Below are 19,987 nucleotides of genomic sequence, written 5' to 3'. Positions count from 1 at the left end.
AGAATTAAGTGTTGGACACTTTTGGTAAAATTAGAGCACCTGATTCACTATCGAAAAATATCCTAATTACATCACCGATGATTATAATGTTCGATTTAACCCTTTGGCTTGGAATGACGCGTGCGGATAGAACTTTGACTCGATATGCAGGCTCAGTGAATTCGATCAACGTCTTAGAATATCAGTCGAAACGTTACTTTGAATCTAGCCGAACTAAACGGCAGCAAATTAGTTAATGGATTCTGGTAGGATAAGGCACTCACCTCTTTCCCTTTGATATCTCTGTATCGAACCCACTTGCCCAGACGTGGTCGCCAGTACTCGAGCAGATACGCTTCTGCATACTCAACGCCGAGACCATTGCCGAAACGACCTTGGGTGGCGGTAGCTGTGATCAAGTGAACCGTATGAAGGTCGATCTCAAGCCATTCTCGAGCTTCTTGGGTGATCTGATTCTTGGGACACCATGCGCCACCGAGATTCTCCACTTTTAATCTGAAACAGATGGTAACATTTCACGGTTAGTTACGCTGCGCTTTCAACCTTGAAGGGACAATTTGCAAGGGTCCGTTTAACAGTTTGTACCTCGTTGGAGAACGTGTTGATACTTTGAACTAATTTTTGCGTTTTGATATTTTTAATATGTGAAATAGTATTAATATTTCTATCGATCTGAGGTTCAAAGAGGTAAACCTTGAAAATCATCCTTTTTTTTTAATATAATGATTTAATTTAAATGAGAAAAGATTTTCTGACTAGATATCGATATCGCAACGAGTATCGTAAAGCAAATAAATTTTAATATTCTCATTTTTCCGTTAATAAATTCGAGCACCTTCCAGTGGAAACTTCTTAGATCGAATTTGCGCGTTAAATACACGCTCGAAGCGGCGTAAAACTGAAAACCAAGCAAACTCCGTATAGCGATAAGTATATAAATGATGCGTGAAACTTTGAAAATCACCTTTGTCACGCGAGCTTTTAACTGCCTTTCCAGGTGGCACGATAAAGATGCTCCCCGAAACATTTTATACCCTCTACGAAACGAACTAATAAATCCTCAGCGACGCGAGTTTTTCATCGAAAATCCACGGAAGGTGGGAAAACTTGAAAACTCTTCAACTCGTCTCCCGTTCCACGAAACGAAGCAATTTCAATCGTCATTAAAAAACAAACAACGAGCTTAGCCGAGGAACGAGGGGGTGTAGGATTGCGGGCAGCTCATTTAAAATTAAAAACGAGCAAAATAATCATAACACCTTAAAATCTTTTCTCCCTCGCGAAACTTCCTTACCCTTGGGAGCAGCTGCCCAAACTTTCAACGCCTCTGAAGCTTTACGTATTCTCCTCTTTTCCACCCCCGTCTTCGTTCGTTGCGAACAATCGGCGAAACGGAAAGCACGGAATTTGTCGACGTAACGAAACGTGACGAAAATGATAACCCCCCCTGAAATTGGACGGTAAACGACACCTCTGTACGAGAGGGAATCCGAAACTTTTCAGAATTGTTAACAAGAAAAGGAAGAGGACAAGAATTTGACACTTTGATGATTACAGTTAGCTACTCTTGAATTGTTGAACTATTTAAAAAAATAATTATTTTCCACGAATTCGGAATATCGTATACGGAAAATTGTTGCGCATCGAAGTTACACGTGATCCGGTTTAAAAGGTGTAAAAATCGTCCATTTAATATGTCCAGGTTGTAGCCGGGTATCGGTGTTCGGCGTGCTTCGGTTTTAATTTTTGGGGCTCGAAAGGAAGGCGCGGATAGCTCGGCCCGTAGTCGTCATGAATAAAAGATGAGGCGCGAAGCGCCTTCCCTAATTGCGTGGACCGTTTAAATGCTTGGCTAAGAGAGAAGCTTCTGCTGGCTCGTAACGGCACGGTATATCTGTGTATATAAGTGTCGGTGTATCCTTTGGAAGGTGGCTGCCGAACAACGCAGGATAAGGGACGACGAGAGGAATCGGGGGATGGCAGTGAAACGTCTTGGAGGTTTAAACGGGGACTCCAGACTCGAGTTTGTTTTAGCCTCGTGCATTATTCTTCATTACCGGGATATTTGGAGGCGTGCCTTAACAACGTGTACCCGGGGATATTTGCGTTATCCTTAATTGTCGCCGGCGAAATCGCGTCCTTCTCTCTCGATTACGATACGGATAATTCGATTCCTCTCATAACTAGGGGAGAGACAGGGTGTCCTACCGTGCGCCCCGAAACTCGCAATCTTCGTGCAATTTTCAAGATGAAATTACGACCCCGTAGACGGATTCACTGCTTAGTTACGCCGATTTCCATCAGTAATTCGCTTTACCCTCCTTGCGAACCGAACACCACCGGCAACACTTCGTTAGAGCTTCATTTTTTTATTCTCTCTCTTGCTGGACAATTATTCCACTGTGCGACAGGTTTCTAAGGATTTTATGGTTAGTTTCTTTGGTTTATTTTCTTGATCAGTTTACGGTTGGAACGAAGGGACATCTAATTAAGGGTATAACTTGATTCTGTGACAAACGAGTATTATAAATTTGATCATTAGCGATATTAATACTAACGAGCTTTTAAGCAGAGAAGAAGATAGATAAAAGTAATTCCTAGGGATGTTCGATACTTATCCAATAATAAAGTTTAAAATAACTAAGTCAAGGAAATAAGAAATGCAACAGCTGCATCGGTAGCAAGGAAAGTATTAAACCCATATATTTTGACTCCATTACAAAATTGAACTGCTGATACACGTATCCTTTTATTTCCATCAAATAAGGATCCGAAATTTATCGAAGAAGAAACCCGGAGTCAAATCGCCGTTTCGTATCCGAGCGAAGCCTCAATTAGCCCGACCAATTGCCGGCAAGTCCCATTTACTTAAGAGATATAACGATGACACTTCTATCACTTGGCGAAGGACACTCGGTATCTGTCGAAGAGCGAGGCGAGTTCTCTTTATCTAAACTCGTTTCACCTGACCGATGCAGCTTGTCGGATCGGCTACATAGTATTTACACGATGCTGCACCGGTAATTTGCAACGAAACGCCAAATTAATGCACGTACACACACGAGAGTGGGAATTTTTTACGCATCCTGGATCGAATCTGATCGCAGCCGAACGACGTGGCGCGCTAATAATCGTGCTTACAGGCCATCAATGCGAGAATGATAACGCGGCAGCGTTCCCCGGCATCGTTATAACAGTCGAGGCTGTTTTCGAAAGATTTACAACTCGCACGCTGGAACTGCCTCTTTATCCTTAACAACCAGCTCCGACCGACTGGTTTCCTGTTGTTGGAACAACGGACAAGAAGGCGCACCGATACCGGGCTAACGACGACACGGTGAGCGTTCGACGAACGCTGCAACAACCTGCAATTCCGACACGGAATAATAGACAAATGAACGCGTAGGTTGAGTTTATGGGGTTGCAAGGATATTAGCGGGTCCGTCACGCGGCATCGAATCGTATCCCGTAAAACTCCGTGTCCAATGGCGATGGGAATTTAATGTTAACTGATATTGCTTCGTATTAAGAACTAATTGATATTAAAGCGATTACGGCTGTTCCGTGCTGCTCGGTATGCAAGAAACGAATGCCTGATATAAATATGTTTACGTTTATAGCCTTCAGAAAGAATGCGTTTGTAAATTAGAGAGTACTTATTTTCTGTTGTCTAATCTTTGGCTATAAAATTAATGAGAAAATTTGTCGATTAGTATGGTGAGAGTTTACAGGGATAGAAATTCAAGATTCCATCATCAACATTTTACCTTCTTGAATAACTTGAACAATTTTCACCCCATCCACTTCCTATTCCCATCGACTCCCCATCGACTCACCATCATTTCACGTCCTCGACGAGACGCTATTATCGCAGAAATTATTATTGGCGTCAAGTGCGCGATAACGTCCCGTCACCGAGTCCCTTTTTATCACTCCACTTTTAAGCCGTCGTTTAGCAGGGTTACGTCTACTCACGGCCTACACCACGTGCCATTTACTGGGACTTTTTTTGCAGCCAGAGCTCGAGGAAAGCATCAGAGAACGACGTGTGTGGTCCGCGTTGTCGACAAAAAGGACGATCAGGAATCGCGCGTGTACCATAACGAGGGGGATCTTTGTTTCGAGACATCGAAAATCCTGTCCTACGACTGACGAACGGACGGCATTAAATTGAGCGAAACCGAGAGATACCGTGGCGGACTTTAAATTTTCCATCGCGTTAACCGCTTCGCGGAACATTCTGAATCCGGCGAAATTAGCGGGGACGTGACATCGTCTGCCCACTATCTCGCAGATTGTATTATGCATACTGTTGGTCAGGAGAATTGACGTGCGAGCAGACTTATCTGATTTGTACCACAGATGGGGGTCGAAAAAAAGAATATACAGTGGACTTTTAATTTTTCGTTCCAACTTGGATAAGTAGAAATACACTAAATTGCTTATTTTTCAGAATCAAACTTTGTAAATAAGGTTTTAGATTTTTTTAGTTCTTCATTAATTCAAAATATAGATTCTATTTTTCGATCTAATAATCGAAATTTTCGATAATGGTTTCATATCTGTAAAGGTACACTTATGGTCAAATCAGGCTTCTATAGGGTTTTCTCCCTTCTCCCGTAAGCTTCTACGGGTTCCTGACCCTCACTGTGGGCCTTCCCTTCCACGGACTCCCACCTTCCCCCTTCGGCGGTCCCGCGGGGACTGACGCTGGAGGGGAGAAGGCTCCGTATATATAGGTCTGTGACCCCCCCACCACCTTCCACGTTCCCGCGGGAAAATTCGAATTGATATTTACTTTGAAATTCGTACTATTCAGTTATATACTAAATTTTCTAATATATAATAATTAAAAATTATATTATTTTCTTTCTAAATCACTTTAATATTAATATTGTCAAAATTATAATTTTGAGAATTCCCTTACATAACTGTTCCCCTTAGGGAATACTGATTTTATCGCGAGTATACTTAACCAGTATTTTTGATCAGAAACAATAACAGTTTTCATGTGTTTCAAGATAGCTGTATAATTTCAAATTGAACACGGTGACGATGAGTCTGCACCACGATCGCAGATATAAAGCTGGATAAGATTAAAGATACATTCTACGTCCCTTTTTCCAGTAAATTACTACTCTGAAAATAAAACTGTACAGCTGTCTGAACGTAACCCAAGATCAAGCAGAAGACACTTAGAATTTTGAGTTGACCATCGTGGAAATAAGTGACTACGACTATGGGTATCTGGTTTGAAGGAACATTGTGGCCGCACCTTTCTGTCGAGCAATAAACGTTATCGCGATCCGAGCCGAAGGGTTTCTCTCCTTTTAAAAGTTCATCGCACTTTTTCTTCGCGAAATCAGGAAAATATTTCCAGCGTTTAACAAACGAACTTCCGTTGATTCTAACTCGTTCACCTCTGTTTCATCTATCTGAAGATGATCTCATTCTCGACTACTGCATCAGGGAATATCAGGGCCTCGCTTATTGAATTCGTTGAAATGTGTTCCCTTGCGATCTGATACGTCGCTGCAAATTGAATTCCGGTTTTCGACTGGGTATCAGCGAAACGTGAGCAATAGATAATAACGAAAGACAGGATTTTCGTGAAAGTGTAATTCCTTTTGTTCCAATCCTTCGATCCACGATCTCGTCACTCGACAATATACCCAAATTATTTATGTATTTATCTGACGATATAATACAATTTAATATCAGAAATAGTTTTAATAACCCTTCTTTAATCTACGTCAAGGAAGATTGAAAATGTTATTCACTTTAGTACCATCCAACGCAAGTATGTAATTGACTGCGAGCATAAAGCCACGTAGCCCTACGTATTCTTATCTGCGCCTGCTAAATTACAGTGTATCAAGTAATGACTCTAAAAGCCATTACTTGTGTAAAAAATCCATGGTGAGGTGAAATTTGCCGCGTGCTTCGCCACGCGTTAGTACACTGTTACTTCGTATCTCGACAGTATTAATTTTTATACTTACATCGTGTAATGGCAACGAGGTAAAGGCTCTTCTTGCCCGACTATATCTTAATTGAAACCAATATTCGCCTAATAAAAATAGCCTACACTGATCGTAACAGAAATACGAAGCTCTTTCACCTTTAGATTTTTACACGGAAATATTTGTCCTGAGTGGTGAAGAGAAAAAGGATAGAAGATAGAGTTGCTCTCGTGGAAAGTGGTAGCGGGATTTTCTCACTTTCTTCAAGGTACACTCACCCCGGGGTAATTTCAATTGAATATATCCGCTGAATCGCAGCGTACACTTTCCGGTTCCAAGGGAAGCTCGCCGGTTACTGCTCACCTTTTGACTTCTCGATTCGCAGCAATTTCTCTGAACAGAAGTCTCGGCCACTCGACGCGTTCTTACGGGTATCTTAATTGCGTCTATTCTAGGAATACCGTTCAATGAAAACGGTAAGAAAAAGAGCGACGGAAGACGCGCACAGCTGCGCGATTCTTAAAGGAAGTGAAAAGCCAGGGAATTGAGTCGAGTACTCGCTTTCATACGGGCACACCACTCGAAAATTATTGTGTGTATAGTATTCCATATGGAAAGCGCTCGTTTCACGCTTGAATAACTAGTTTTTCCCAGATTTTCCTTCCCGCCACGCTTCCGTTCTTCCATCATTCGACGGAGAAGAAGCGGCGCTGAACGTTCTATTTAACATCGCTCTTTCTTTTTCCTCTTCGCCCTTCTCTACTCTTTTCTCCTCGGAATTTTTTATTCGCGTGAAAAGCGTCTTCGGGGATATATACGTTCATCGATCAACCCTCGGTACTGTGCCGTGACCCGCTACAAAATTAAATTATCGCGGCAACGTTACCATTTCAACGGCGCTCTTTAATAAATGACGCTGGAATACCAGTTAATTAAATTACACAGCGAACGTGTTTGACATTCGTACGAACTTTTCACCCTGCCGACGAAATAACGCTGGAATTTCTTTTTTTTTTTTCGACCCATCTCCCATACCCTAACTCCTGTCTGTCAGCGAAAACCGACTAACGCTGATATATTGGTTGTTCGATGTATTTTAGGTATGGATCGGTCAGATGTTGTATTTTGTGTTCATATGTTGCAGTCTTGTTCTCAATTTGGGAGTATGGTTAATTGTGTAAACTACCGTTTTGGCTTGTCAAGATGGACGATAGAATTATTGTAAAAAAAATTGTAATATCCAGCATGCATTTAAATATTCTACGGTGCATTAGTTATTTTACATCATTACCATAATAACAAAATTGAAATTTACATGATTATCATAAAATTAATAATATTGAAATTCACCTTATTATAATAGAATTAATATTGAAATTTGTATTACTATTATAATATTGCCAGTATTAAAAATTTTACAAATATTTCCATTCATTTCAATTGATATCGATCAATGGTAAACTAAGTATAATGATCTACTAATTACACCCTTCAATTTTTAATTATTATTGAATTAATTGAACGACTCGATCGGCTGATTGAAAGCGTCTGACGCGAACACTGCTCAAGGGTCTCGATCTTCGTGTCGAAAACAAAACCGCGAATTCGGTGTTTGATTGGTTCGAAATCGAATAGCTATGATTGTAGCGTGTTGGGTTCGGCACGAAATCGCTCATTAATTATTGGCGTTTGCTCGATCCGATTCTGTTCCCGCTTTGGTCTCGGTTTCACAGCTAACGTTATTCCAGGAATTGCGAGCCTGATGGAGGAGGGTGATAATTTATCTTGCTTAGGATGTGATGGAAGGTGTTTGAACAAGAATAACTTATTTCTGTCACAGGATTACTCTACTACTAATTCTCGTACCACTAATTAATAACCAAGCCTAATTAAATAAAATAATTCAAAATTCAATCAGAATTATTAATCAACGAAAAATTTTGACGAATGACATCCTTAGAAACTGAAGAGGTCAGTGATCGATGACAATAATCACCTTTAGTAACGAGAGAGTTAATTAACCAGCTGATTAATGAAGTATCAAACGATGTTAAAGAAAGTAGCATGAAGTATCATTTCAAGCAAATAATTCTGATTAATCAATTTAGTTGGCCGAGCAATAGTATCCTAATTTAAACATCACTTTATCGCTTCGAGTACTTTTTGTTCCGGGTTGGTGGTCAGCGCATCAAGCATTCTAAGCACCTTCGGCCGGGGTCGCGGCGTATTAAATTAGACGGTGACGTGGACGAGCGACGGAGGCTGTTGGATGCAATGCGGGGGCGACCCGGAGCTCATCAAGAGTCAGAGGCCTATTCAGCCGGTCATTGTCTGCGGTAATGGAATGTATTAATATCGGAGAGCCCGCGGGGCCGGCGAGCGACGCGACGCGTCGCGTCGCTTCTCTGTTCCTCGTTCGACGAGCCCGGTTCTAGGTTGGCCCCCGGTTCGAGTTACAACCGCGGCTACCCTGGCCAGCGGATATGTCCCATGGGATGGAATATTCGTATAAACCGCCGTTGCACTGCTACCGCCGCTGAATACTGGACCCTACGCATTAATATCTAAACGCCAGAGACCAGGGTGAGACGGGAGGGTGGTTAAAAGAGGAACAGAGAGATTTCGGCGCAAGCGCTACCGCTGCATCTCGTATTCATGTGCTGCACCGTGGGTTACAAGAGGCGTAACATGACCAACCCTTGCCCTACCAGCCAGGTGTAATATTCTTTCAACATCCTCAGGCCACGTCAAACATCCTTTCGTGGTAATTGTATTATACAGGGGTGAAGGTGCTTCGGTTTCTATTAAAGGTGTTATCGCGAGGAACTGCTGTATTTCAATTTTAATCTTATAATTGAAATTTTTACAATTTCCTACGCATTTATAAGTCATGAAAAAACGTGAATCTTAAACGATAAATCGTCATTGAACGAAGATTGCTTTTCGACTGGCAAAGAGACGATACGATAGCACAGGTCGATGTATGGTGAAGGATAGATATGGAACGCGGTCTCTGCATGCATTCGATCAGCGCGGAATTATCGAACGATCGGGTGGAGAATTAATTGCACGGGGAGCGGCCTGGATAAACACTCCTCCTTCGAAGGAAGTGTTTCGTGTAAATATTAATTACAGCCGAACGACGTGTGCCACGTACGAAAAAGTAGCGTAACATGCGAGCCCGGTTGATTTAATTGCACGTTGTTATCTGAAAATTTATTCTTCCTGGAATATGCATTAGCTGCCGCGATTAGAATTCATCAGCTTTCTCGCGTGCTGCCGTAAATCGAACCGTCACTTTTCCCTCCGTTTTTCTTCTCTTTTTCCCCCTCTGTTTGCATTTTTTTTGTGCCTTTTTTTTTTTTTTATCCCGACGGTCTGGCTGCGTGTTACAGTGGACGCGTCGCGACGCGACGGCGAGAAAGGTGAAATAGTTGTCGTGCAGTTTCGCATATAAATGGAGGGGAAAAAGGCCGCCGCGGTCAGATTAGAAATAATTACCCTGCCGAGAACGGTCTGCTCTCTTTGTTTACTAGTGATAACGTCTTTTCTATGTGCGCACGCAACACTCGATAAACCGGATTTTACGTATTAACGAGTCGCAGTCGGGGCGACGCGACGCGTTTTTAGTATTCATGCGACCGTGCCGCGCGGGAACCGTCGCGATTAATGAATCCTGAAGTATTAATTTTCATCCCCCGAGTTCCCGGCCGATTAAACTGCCTCGCGTCAAAGCGCTGATTTACTTTCTCGCGTACCTTGTCCTTACCAACGAATCATGTATACTCTCGATCGAGCCTTCCTATCTACCTATCGTCACTTTCTATGAATAATTCACTGAATAATTGGGTACCAGTAAATCGATGCTCTATAGTCAACGTTTCTCCTATCACTTTTCATGTATGCTATAGCTTTGAAACGTTATCGATTGATCTTCCTTCTCAAACCGATACACTAGCAAAATTAATGACACAGGTAATTAATTTAAATGAATTCGTAAAAGTTCATAGCGACCCTTTAAAATTTATATTTATAATCTACTGTAATGAATCAAAATTCCTTTCAATTACACAATAACAGCTCTAGCAGGATTCTATGTACCCTAAAATCACTCTGATCACCCTAGCAACAGAACTCCAGCCGGCAGCCTAACAACCTTAGCGAAATCCCTCGGCCAACCCTCCGTATGGAGGTGCATGCCCACCATTACGCTAGCAGGCTCGTTGGAAACAGCCCTCCGCGTGAAATCCATCGTTATAACGGCGTGTATTCGCAGATATAGAAGCTGGCGTGTTACGTCGTCGTAAAGACACAGAGTATACAGAGGGAGAGAAAGAGAGAGAGAGAGAGAGAGGGAGAGTTAGGGGTTAGCCTGGGGGGATTTGAGTGCGTTAGCCTGGACCAGAGTGGCGCGGTCGATATATCGTTCGATTGCGATTCGATGGCGTACAGAGAGCGCAACAGAAGGCAGCCGATAGATACGAATGACGAATGGTATCGAGGGCAGACTATCGAAATGAAAAAGCGACGCTTACCGTGCTAGCTGTGGTCCGACGTTTCCTGTGTCGAAGGTAGAGCTGGCCGTGATATCCGCGTCCGGGATCGCGCCGGATTCCATGCCGAGCGGCGCGATGCATTGGGCTGAAACAAACGAAAACGTTAGCCAGAAAGGTTAAAGAGCGTCCTACGAGATTTACATAAAGTTTCGAAAGGGAACGGTGAAGGGGTTCGGTATCGATGCCCCGGCTCGCTCTTCTACCGGATCATAAACGGCTAAATAACCAGCTAAACCGAGATGAATGCAACGGATAGAGCCGGTTTACGTTCTTGTATATGACCGGGTCTGTTGGTTCGTACGGGTAGCAAGAGTTAGGATGACGGCAAGGACTACCTCAATGTTTTCGTATCTCGGGGACCGATCAAATTGTTTCATGGGGGAACACGGCAGCGTTACGGGGACCGAGTGTATCCTGCTACCAGGAATGGCCTATCTTGATACAATATTGTCTTCCAACGACGAGTATCCGCGTTATTTACGGTTTTCTTCCCGTCACGCGTCGTTGCGCGATCCTCGAAGCCTCGGTACTGGCAACGATACGCGAGATTCGCCTTCTATGTGACACGACGCGGAGCTTTTAATACATCCAACGCTTCGTACTGGAATTACGATTCGAACGGTGGCTCGACTATATTGAACTCGCATCCGTGTCGCATCAGAGATTCTATCGATAGAGAGAATGTTCGTGTCGACCGATGAAAGTTGGGTTACGATTTACGAGGATCCTTTCATATTTCAACCTACATCAAGTATTTTCAAAGAAAAATGTGCTATCATTTTAAAATAGGGTGAAAACGAAGGTGATTAAATATTTACAGAAACGAAACCTTGGGGGCAAGAACATAGTAATAAGTAAACTACCACACCTCTTGATAAAACATTGAAAGAGATACCATTTTCTCCTCTCGAAACAAAACACTTTGCGGTATAGGAAGAACAGGTTGAATTCTCTTATCGCAAGATCGTTTGATTCTACCAAGATAATGGTGTCGATTATGGGCGAAGGGAGAATGAAGGTAGCATCGATTGCAATTTATGCATATCGAAGTTCTATTACCAAGTAAAACGAGGATCGGTAAAATTTGCCGGTGCATCGTTTGCCCGAACTGAGGTAGCACAGGGTGAATAACGATAATGCCTAATGCCGGATATCGAGTGCAGGTGCACCGGAACAACGTGATGGGAGGTTGCAGCTTTGTGCCTCGAGTGGCCAGAGACTCCGCGAGAATTAATGGCGGGGAATTCGAGGTTATAACGGAAGGAATCCGCGTTAAGCCATCGAGAAACAGAGTGGGCATGTGGGTGGGCCATTAATATCGGTAAAAGTTTGTACCGTCTTCGGATGAATCCCTCGTATTCCGCCGCTGGATCCGAACTTGCCTTATCATCGCGAGATGAAATTTCTACAGATTGCTAATTTGTCTCGAGAAATGCAGTTGTCTGCGTTTCGAATCCAGAAACGAAGTAACTTTCCTGTAATTTCATTATTCCTCCTCGAAAACTATCTTCACTTTTCTTTAGTACCTTCAAAGATTTCTCGAAGGCTGGATTTCCAAGAGAATAGTTGCGTTGAAATAATTATACGTTTGAAATTGTTTTCGTCCTATTCTTCTAAGTTCTTCATTGCAATCTTTAACTTACCTCGTTCTTTCGTATTCATTTGCGCGAACGTAAAAATAACGCTACAGGAATATCATCTTGAGTTACTCGCTCGGTTTACTCTTCACAGGGCCTATTTATAAATTCTTGTAAACATCGTGTGATTCGCTGGAAGAATTCTTTTGAAGAGATCTAATGGTGTGAAACAGGTAATAACTTCCACGCAGATGGGAATGTTAAACTGTAAGATTCATTGGTAGAGAGAAATCTTCAAGCTACTTTCAACTCCTCTCGTAATAACAATTTTCACATTTCTTTATTCCTCATCCTCGTTTTCTTATACGTTTAAGTAGTTTGTCTATTAATGTAACTCGAGTGACCATTTCAAAGTTAATAAAAACAGACAAAATTGGAAACACCATCGTAAGGGTTGTATCAAATATTTGCTTCTCCTAATTGCGATGTAAATTTCCTGGAAAGTAACGAAAGAAGAAGTTTCCTTCGTCCGGCTACCATTTATCCAGGCGTCAATAGAGCAGAAGTAATTAATGATGTTTTCCCTGAGACGACGCTGACTCTGTCGAAAGGGGTAGCTCGTTGAAAGAGACGCCAAACAAGGCTGACGCGACAAGGAGCGTCTTCGTGGACGTCGTTACGATCCAACAGCTTTTTCGTCATTCAAAATCGTTATTCACGATCGATTTACATGCGCGATATCTCAACGTCGGTGGCTGGTGCCGACAAAGGAAATGGATTTTAGCGAAGAACGATCCAAGTTCGTTGGTAGCGGGAGGGTGTCGAGAAGTTGGAGCGCGAGGGGTTGCTAGTTCGGGGGGTGAGAGCCCGATATATCGAGGCTTCATTAATAATAATAGCACGACGTACTTGATTCACCAGACCCTTTGTCTCCTCGATATAGATTGTTATTGATGCTTACTGGCATGTTTTACTCGGATGATTGATGGCCTGCTTGATCGAAGTTTGTTTTTGATATACACACAGAGGGGATCAAAGTTAATCAAAGTATTAAAAGGGAGAAAGAAAATAATGAATCATTGTTCGGGAAGAAAAAATGATTTGCCACCGGTGTATTATTCGAAGCTAGTTCTAATTGGTCGACAAAAATTCCCTTAACAGTCGGTACTTTCGTCTTATGAAATAATAGCTGCTCCATCGTTTTCGTCCCGAAAATCTGGCGATGTTTTGCCCAGCAACAGGTTCATAAATTTCCCGTCTCGTGGAAACGATTCACGATAAGTAGTAAACTGGTACGGAGATATTATATTTTTGAATACGGAAACTTTTAAACGTCCGACGAGTCTAATGAACTGGAAACCCTAATTAATGGTACGAGGTGTTGCATTTTTACGAAGCACCTGTCGGCTGTTTGCATTTATGAATCGTGCTCCTCTTTTTTTTCCAAGATGTACCATCGAACCCTGATGGTATCAGGCTGGAAACAGGAATTTAAAGAGGTGTCCAAACAATTTCGATGCTTGTGACGAGTGAACTCGTTACATGGAAAAGTATCGTATGGCTGACGCAGACGAATCATTTAACGAAACTAACTGGGCCTGCTGGATGCTGACTAAGCCACTCCGACATGCAAATCGATGCACATCGCTTTTTCGTACGTACAGAGGTTTCATGATCGAGAAAACGATCGATGAGAGTAACTCGCGAGACGTCGACCATGGAAAATTTACTTGGACGTTTATTGATCCATTAAATCTCAGCATCCTCGATCGACGAAGGCTAAGACGGTTTTCTGCTCTTATTTGATATAAAAGGCACCACCTTCTTCAACGTTCTGAATAATTTTTATGTGTTTTAAACAGCGTTCCGAACGAAGGAAAGTTTAAATTGAAAAGTTATCCAATCGTACTTTTAGCAAACGATACGATAACGTGCCGTATCACCACCTTGCTAAAGTGTTCGTTAAAATTTCACATTATATCGACTACAATCAGGATATTGAATTTTTTCCATCCACTTCATAAAACCGTGTTAATCAATTTCGATCATCAGCAAGAAAACTCCACGATACTAATCGGAAAGTTTCGAATAAAAATATAATAATAGCACATCGAGTCACTTAAAACGGAAGTCTGCGGATTCGAGACATTTATAACTCCATGGTTTTCCCCTTCGATTCGCGAGTTTCCATTAATTTTAGCAGGCAAAAGTTACCAGCCACCAATCGCGGAATTTGTATCAAACAAAATCATACAAAGGTTCGTTCACGAGTTCCCATGGTTCTGTCTCTCTTGCGCAACGTACCGAACGTTGTTTAAATACAACTTCTGGCGGAAAGTTAGCGATTCGAAGAGGGCGAGGGGTGCAGAGGAAGCAGGCTTTTGCCATACACGCGGGCAAAGTCGATTCCGGATCGAAAGTTCGTTGACTGGCGGTCAAGCAGCTCTCGCCACGTGTATCACGGTCTAAGCTCGTTAATAACTTATGGAGGAAGTTTCGCGATAAAAAAAAAGAAAACTACAAAGCTCCCTGCCAGATTACAGGTTGGATGTATACTTACAGAGGTCTACGGCGGTCGTAGTTGCGGCCAGTGCGAGAAAAAGGAAAAGATGGTGGCAGGCAGGTATTGCCCTTCTGGCGAAGAAACCGAAGCTTTTCACCATAGCTCTCGTCTCGCGCGAGGGCTTCACCCTCGCCCTTTTCTCACCGTGACTCTGGCCGTGCCATTTCTGCCTCGTCAACCTGCAACAAAAAAATGAACAAAACGCAACCGTTATGACGTGGTTAACGATAGCCCGGGGAGAAAGAACGATGACGATGGATTTCGAGAGGAGTTGTTCGGATCGTTTCGTCGAAACGTTCGCGTTCCAAGGTAAGTTCGATGACTTCGTTAGGGAGGAAACTTAAGGGGAGATGATAACGTTGCCTCGGGTGCAATGTTTCCCCGAGTACTTTATCGATCGCTTCCTCAACGAGATTTTTTCAAATTTTCGATACTCCAAGTTCTTATGATTCCAGGTACTCGTGATATATTGTTTTCTTCTTTTTTTTTTTCAAGACTGTTGTTAGTACAATTTGTAGGGTCGTTAAAATTTCAGCCCTTTGCATAGAGAACGCTTCTTACAGAAGGGGTTGATATTCTTTACAATTTGTTAAATTCAATAAATATTTTGAGGAAGCCCAAATTTTGTTTTGTAGATAATAAAATAAAGATAATAACGTAGAGTTCAAGCAACTTTGTTGTTGCGTATAATCGAAGTTTGCATTTAATTTACCAAGTTATTCCATTTAAGATGAATGGAAAAATTGAAAGAAAACAAAGTTCCTGGAAAAGTGTACATTTCCCTCGGTGTTAATCCGCGTTCTTTTGAAAGGGATGAAAAGCGAACGATGGAGTTGCGTTGACTCAGTGAAGAAAAAAATTTGCTCGCGATATTACGATCGAAAAATTTCCCGTTCCGGTTTGCCCGAAAAAATCTACCGTGAATAAAACAAAGAAAGTAATAACAAACGCGCGGGCGGGTTTGTTGCCGATCAAACAAAGATTCACCGGCGAAACAACCCCGAACCAAGTCGAAAAAACAACACGCTGAAAATGCTAACTAAAAAACTACCAGAGGCCGTTTTTTCTGTATTATTCGATTTATTTTTATTCCCTAGAAACAATATAAATTTATCGTTCTAATTACGCGTTCAAACTTTTATCAATATAAAGATGATTTTCAATTATATTTCGAATTGAAAAACCACCTCTACAATTAGGGTTGAAAAAATTAACAAATGCGGTAGAATTCAGGTGGTAAGATCGCTAATTCATTTTCCAATCAATTATTTCTAATTATATTCTCCGAAAAGGAGAAGAGAAACCAGCATCGCCGTCTACCGTTCGCGCTCCCTCGTTTCAAAGTGTGTATCGCGACAGGTGGCACGGTGAATCGTAAGTTGAAATAATTAATTCAAAATCACGAGCGAGCGTGCGAGAGATAGCTATAGATTTATCAGTTCGACGATACACAATGCCTCGTGTAACACGTCAGACGTCGAGACGCGTGTCCCGACGTGGTTCTCTGTTTGCCTTAGGGGATGACAACCAGGTCGGTTGTAAGAAAGGTGCGATCCCGGTGTCTGGACTTTGATGGAGTACGCGCCGGTAATTGCGCCGGAAGTGAATAAATAATGGCGAATGGTAGTAAGAAGTCGCTCGGTCGTAGGCCTCGCGTGCTCGCATTAAACATACATGCGACGACTTGTGTTTCTGGCAGGCTGGAAAATCCACATTTTGGTGCCCGCACGGTATATCCTTTTTTCTACTTTAAAATTTGTGAATTCGTGGAACCGGGGAGTCGAGTTTGAATCTCCAGTACCTCTACAATTTATAAGTCCGAAGTGGAATCTAAATTTCAACCGAAGGTGAAATATAAATTTCGACTCGGAAAAGAACGTACGATAGGCCTGTTTCTCCGTTTGAAAATTCTTTCAGCACGATTGCCACTCGTTATGGCGCGCTGGAAGTACGCCAGTCTCGATTGCTGATCAAACAAAGTGTTCCAACCGCTTGCTACTACGTCTGTAACAGGCTGAATACGAACTTTCTACGAGCAGCGAGGACTTTCGTTCACGGAAACGATGAAATTCGTTCGGAGGGAATGTTATCAAAGGGATGCTTGACCGTGCTCGCGGATTCTCTTGGAAATTTCGAGGCTATGCAAATTTCTTCGATCATCGTTCACGAGGAGAAAAAGTGATCCTCTTATATCGACGTTACCTACCCACCGGGACGAAACGTTTTCCAATCAATTTCCCGTCACTTGCTCGATCGCCGTTCCAATAACGAAATTATTCCTCGGTTGTTTTCTTTTCATCTCGCTGTCACAGCGAGCAGAAGATAATAATCGGAGCTAGGACGGCCGCGAAACAGGTGCGCGTTGTCTCGTTGGATTAGACTGACTCGTTTTTCTGTCTCAATCAAAAGATAAGAGGAACGAACTGGGAATGTTATAAAAAGGTTTCAATATTTTCATCGATCCATGGATTTATTTGTACTTTTTCTCAAATGAAAGAAACTGGAAAATTAATTGCAATCTGTATTATTTGACGGATTGTACACGCTTTGTTTACACGCGCCTCGCGAGCATATGCGTAGCTAGGGAAGGGTGGGTGCACCCCCCGGTGCACCCCGAGGAACGCAAAGGCCCTTGTGTTAAGCCAGGCTGTAAGCCGCGAAGGCTCCCCGTGATATCCTAGTTCGACGTCGAATCTCTTCGTTTGCATAGCAATGAGTTTATGCAGATTAATACACGCGAAACGTCTACGAGTACAACGTCTCGTGGGATGTAAAGCACCGGTACGTACACGGATTCGCGAGCGTGCATGCATATTTTATTGGGCGGCGCCGCGCGCTTAAGGATTCTCGATCGCATAAACCCGGCACACGCGTCGCGACACCCTTCTCCTCCTCGCGATTTGTCTTCCTCTCCTCCTCTTCCCATTAGTTATAATCCACGGATCCGAGACTTTATCAAACAATGAACGATCGACCTGCTCGCTTCTGCGATCCGACATAAGCCCGACAGACTACAAAGCTGCTTAGTAAATGATAGAATCGAGATAAATATGGCTACGTCGGCTCGTTTCTTTTCTTTGTCGAATGAATTAGTGCGCTCGAACACGGGCTTAGGATTTTTGTCGAATGATTTGTGTTTCATCCTAAGAAAGAAAAAATAACAGCAATCAACAGAAGAATTATCTTAACAAAAATCAGAGGCTTCTAAATTAAAGCTAAGATTGGGTAAATTATCATTTGTTTCCATACTTTAAAATGTAATTTTTCATCTCCAGACATAATTTAAATTTCTATTTGGAACTTCTTAATTGCTATAATCACGGAAAAGAGAATTTTCCTTGAATTTCGCGAAGAAAATTGTATTCTTAAGCGAGGGACAAGAGCGAAAGCAATTAGACAATTAGTAGCGAAGAGAGTTAGAACTCAATTGGGGTGGTTATCGTAATCAAGCCCCTATATAGTTCGGCTTTGTTTGTCCTCCTGCTCACTTTGTATTGCTGAAACGGTACTGTGGTGTTTGCATCTTGACTAAACGTTCTAATTGTAAGCAACGTTGTTTGCAACCTTCCCTCCGCCCCTCTCTCACTAACCCGAGATTAAACGTGATTGCGATATCTGAATCACGAATAAAACACATTGTTTCATCGGATAAAATATAATTCCGCTCTGACTGTGCTGTTTTAGCAAGTTCAATGTTCGATCAAAAGAACATTAATCTATTCTTCGGTAAACAGAGAACTTTGTTCGCAATTAAACGCAGCTCACGTAGCGGATACTTTATTGCGAGGGGCGCTAAAACGTAATCGACGTTGCGATACCGGATCGATTTCGCGACAAAATGGTTACCAAAAAAGCTAGTCGTTAGCAACGGACCGTCTCGTTGACCTTAATTACGCGAATGGATCATAAAACAGGTAGCAATACGATGCTACCCTGTAAGAACCCTCCCTAACAAAATACGACCTGAAGATCAATGATCCCATCCAGCGCGAAAAAAAAATTAATTAATTTTCTCTCATTAGAATTTACAGAATTACTTTCGACCTCTCCCGTAATCATGCAACCCGTTTTCATTCAATAGGTATTCCAATTCAGATGCTTCTCTTGCAACAGAGCAGAGCTGTGATTAAATCAGACAAAAGATAGGCAATGCTCGGAGTAGCCAAAGCGAACAGAAAATAAATGAAATTATTTATGCATGAATATTCATACGATAGAATGAATGCAGTGAATTCGAGCAGAGAAATGAAAGCTTTCAGGGATCGGTGAAGAACTGATTCTTACCCGTCTCGAAAATATGCGCGAGCATCGAAGAGGGAGAAACACGAGCAGCGTAGTCTGTTCAGACGGGATGTTAATGTCGGTTAATTATCTGTAAAACGCCCGAGGCGGAAGATTCGTTTCCAAATTGGTGTGCTTGTAACGTATGGGAAAAGGCAGCGTGTTTTCTAGAATCACGTCGTCCAACAGAATTTCGGCGATGAAAAAACGCAGTTCGTTTATACACTTCGAGTTTTATTCTACTAATTAACTCTTCTTTGAATTTCCAAAATTCCATAGATGGTATCTTAGGAGCATTAATTTAATTCAACACGTTTACTATGAATATCGTGGAGACGCGGTGGAATTAACCCTTTAATAGCGGAGCCTGGGTCAATCGTGACCCAAATAAAAAGATTAACTTAAAGTTAAATGTGGCACATAATTTTTAAATAAAAAGGTTTCATACATGGAAAGAATTTTAAAAGAACAGAATTAAATTAAAATTGTGCCTCTCTCCATGGTCCGCCTTCCGAGGGTTAGAATAAAATCCATTCTCTTCTATTTTTTCACGTAGTATTTGATCACAACAATGAACGAGCGAATTCTCCGAAGAAAAAAGGACAAAGAAATCGGGACAAGTTTGTGGTTTGATCCTCGACATGATCCTGGTGTCCTGTTCGACGGCACGCTTCGACGAGTCCGATCCATTTCGCTTGTCCAAAAAGAAGCTGGTTTTCGTGTCATCGTACGAACTTTAGTGGTGTTTCCCTCGTGTACACTGTCGTCGTTTCTTCAAATATTTACGCGTCAAACACTCTGTCAGAGGCAGGCGACGAAACCGGCAACAAGAGGGACGATCATAAACGTGACTGGATAAAGGTGAAACGTTTCTTGGATAGACGTCGTCCAAGTGGATCTCTTTCGTTTTCGAATGGATTTTCGAAGATGCAGTTGTTCGGTAAGGTAGGATCGTTGGATATAACGTTCGCATCGTTTCGCATCGACAGACATCGACGCGGATAAGATAGCACGGAATTATGGAGGGCTTTATTCGAGAAGCGTGTA

At 42.2% G+C, this 19,987-nt stretch overlaps 1 protein-coding gene across 2 annotated transcripts in view; it reads right to left on the bottom strand.

Annotated features, from left to right (window-relative positions):
- The window catches only part of LOC114874670 (discoidin domain-containing receptor 2-like), a 124,541-nt gene that overhangs the window by 53,736 nt on the left and 50,818 nt on the right, over nt 1-19,987 (bottom strand). For both annotated transcript variants that reach the window (XM_029184171.2, XM_029184180.2), the window contains exons 2-4: nt 14,657-14,838; nt 10,499-10,604; nt 264-495 (exon numbers count right to left, since the gene is read on the bottom strand). In XM_029184171.2, the coding sequence (XP_029040004.1) occupies nt 264-495; nt 10,499-10,604; nt 14,657-14,759 (441 nt within the window). In that variant the 5' untranslated portion in view covers nt 14,760-14,838. The remainder of the gene's footprint in view (nt 1-263; nt 496-10,498; nt 10,605-14,656; nt 14,839-19,987) is intronic.

Source organism: Osmia bicornis, chromosome 5, assembly GCF_907164935.1.
Source record: "Osmia bicornis bicornis chromosome 5, iOsmBic2.1, whole genome shotgun sequence".
Classification (NCBI taxonomy): Eukaryota; Metazoa; Arthropoda; class Insecta; order Hymenoptera; family Megachilidae; genus Osmia; species Osmia bicornis.
The sequence above is the reverse complement of the archived record's forward strand: the minus strand, read 5'-3'. Positions and strand labels throughout refer to the sequence as shown.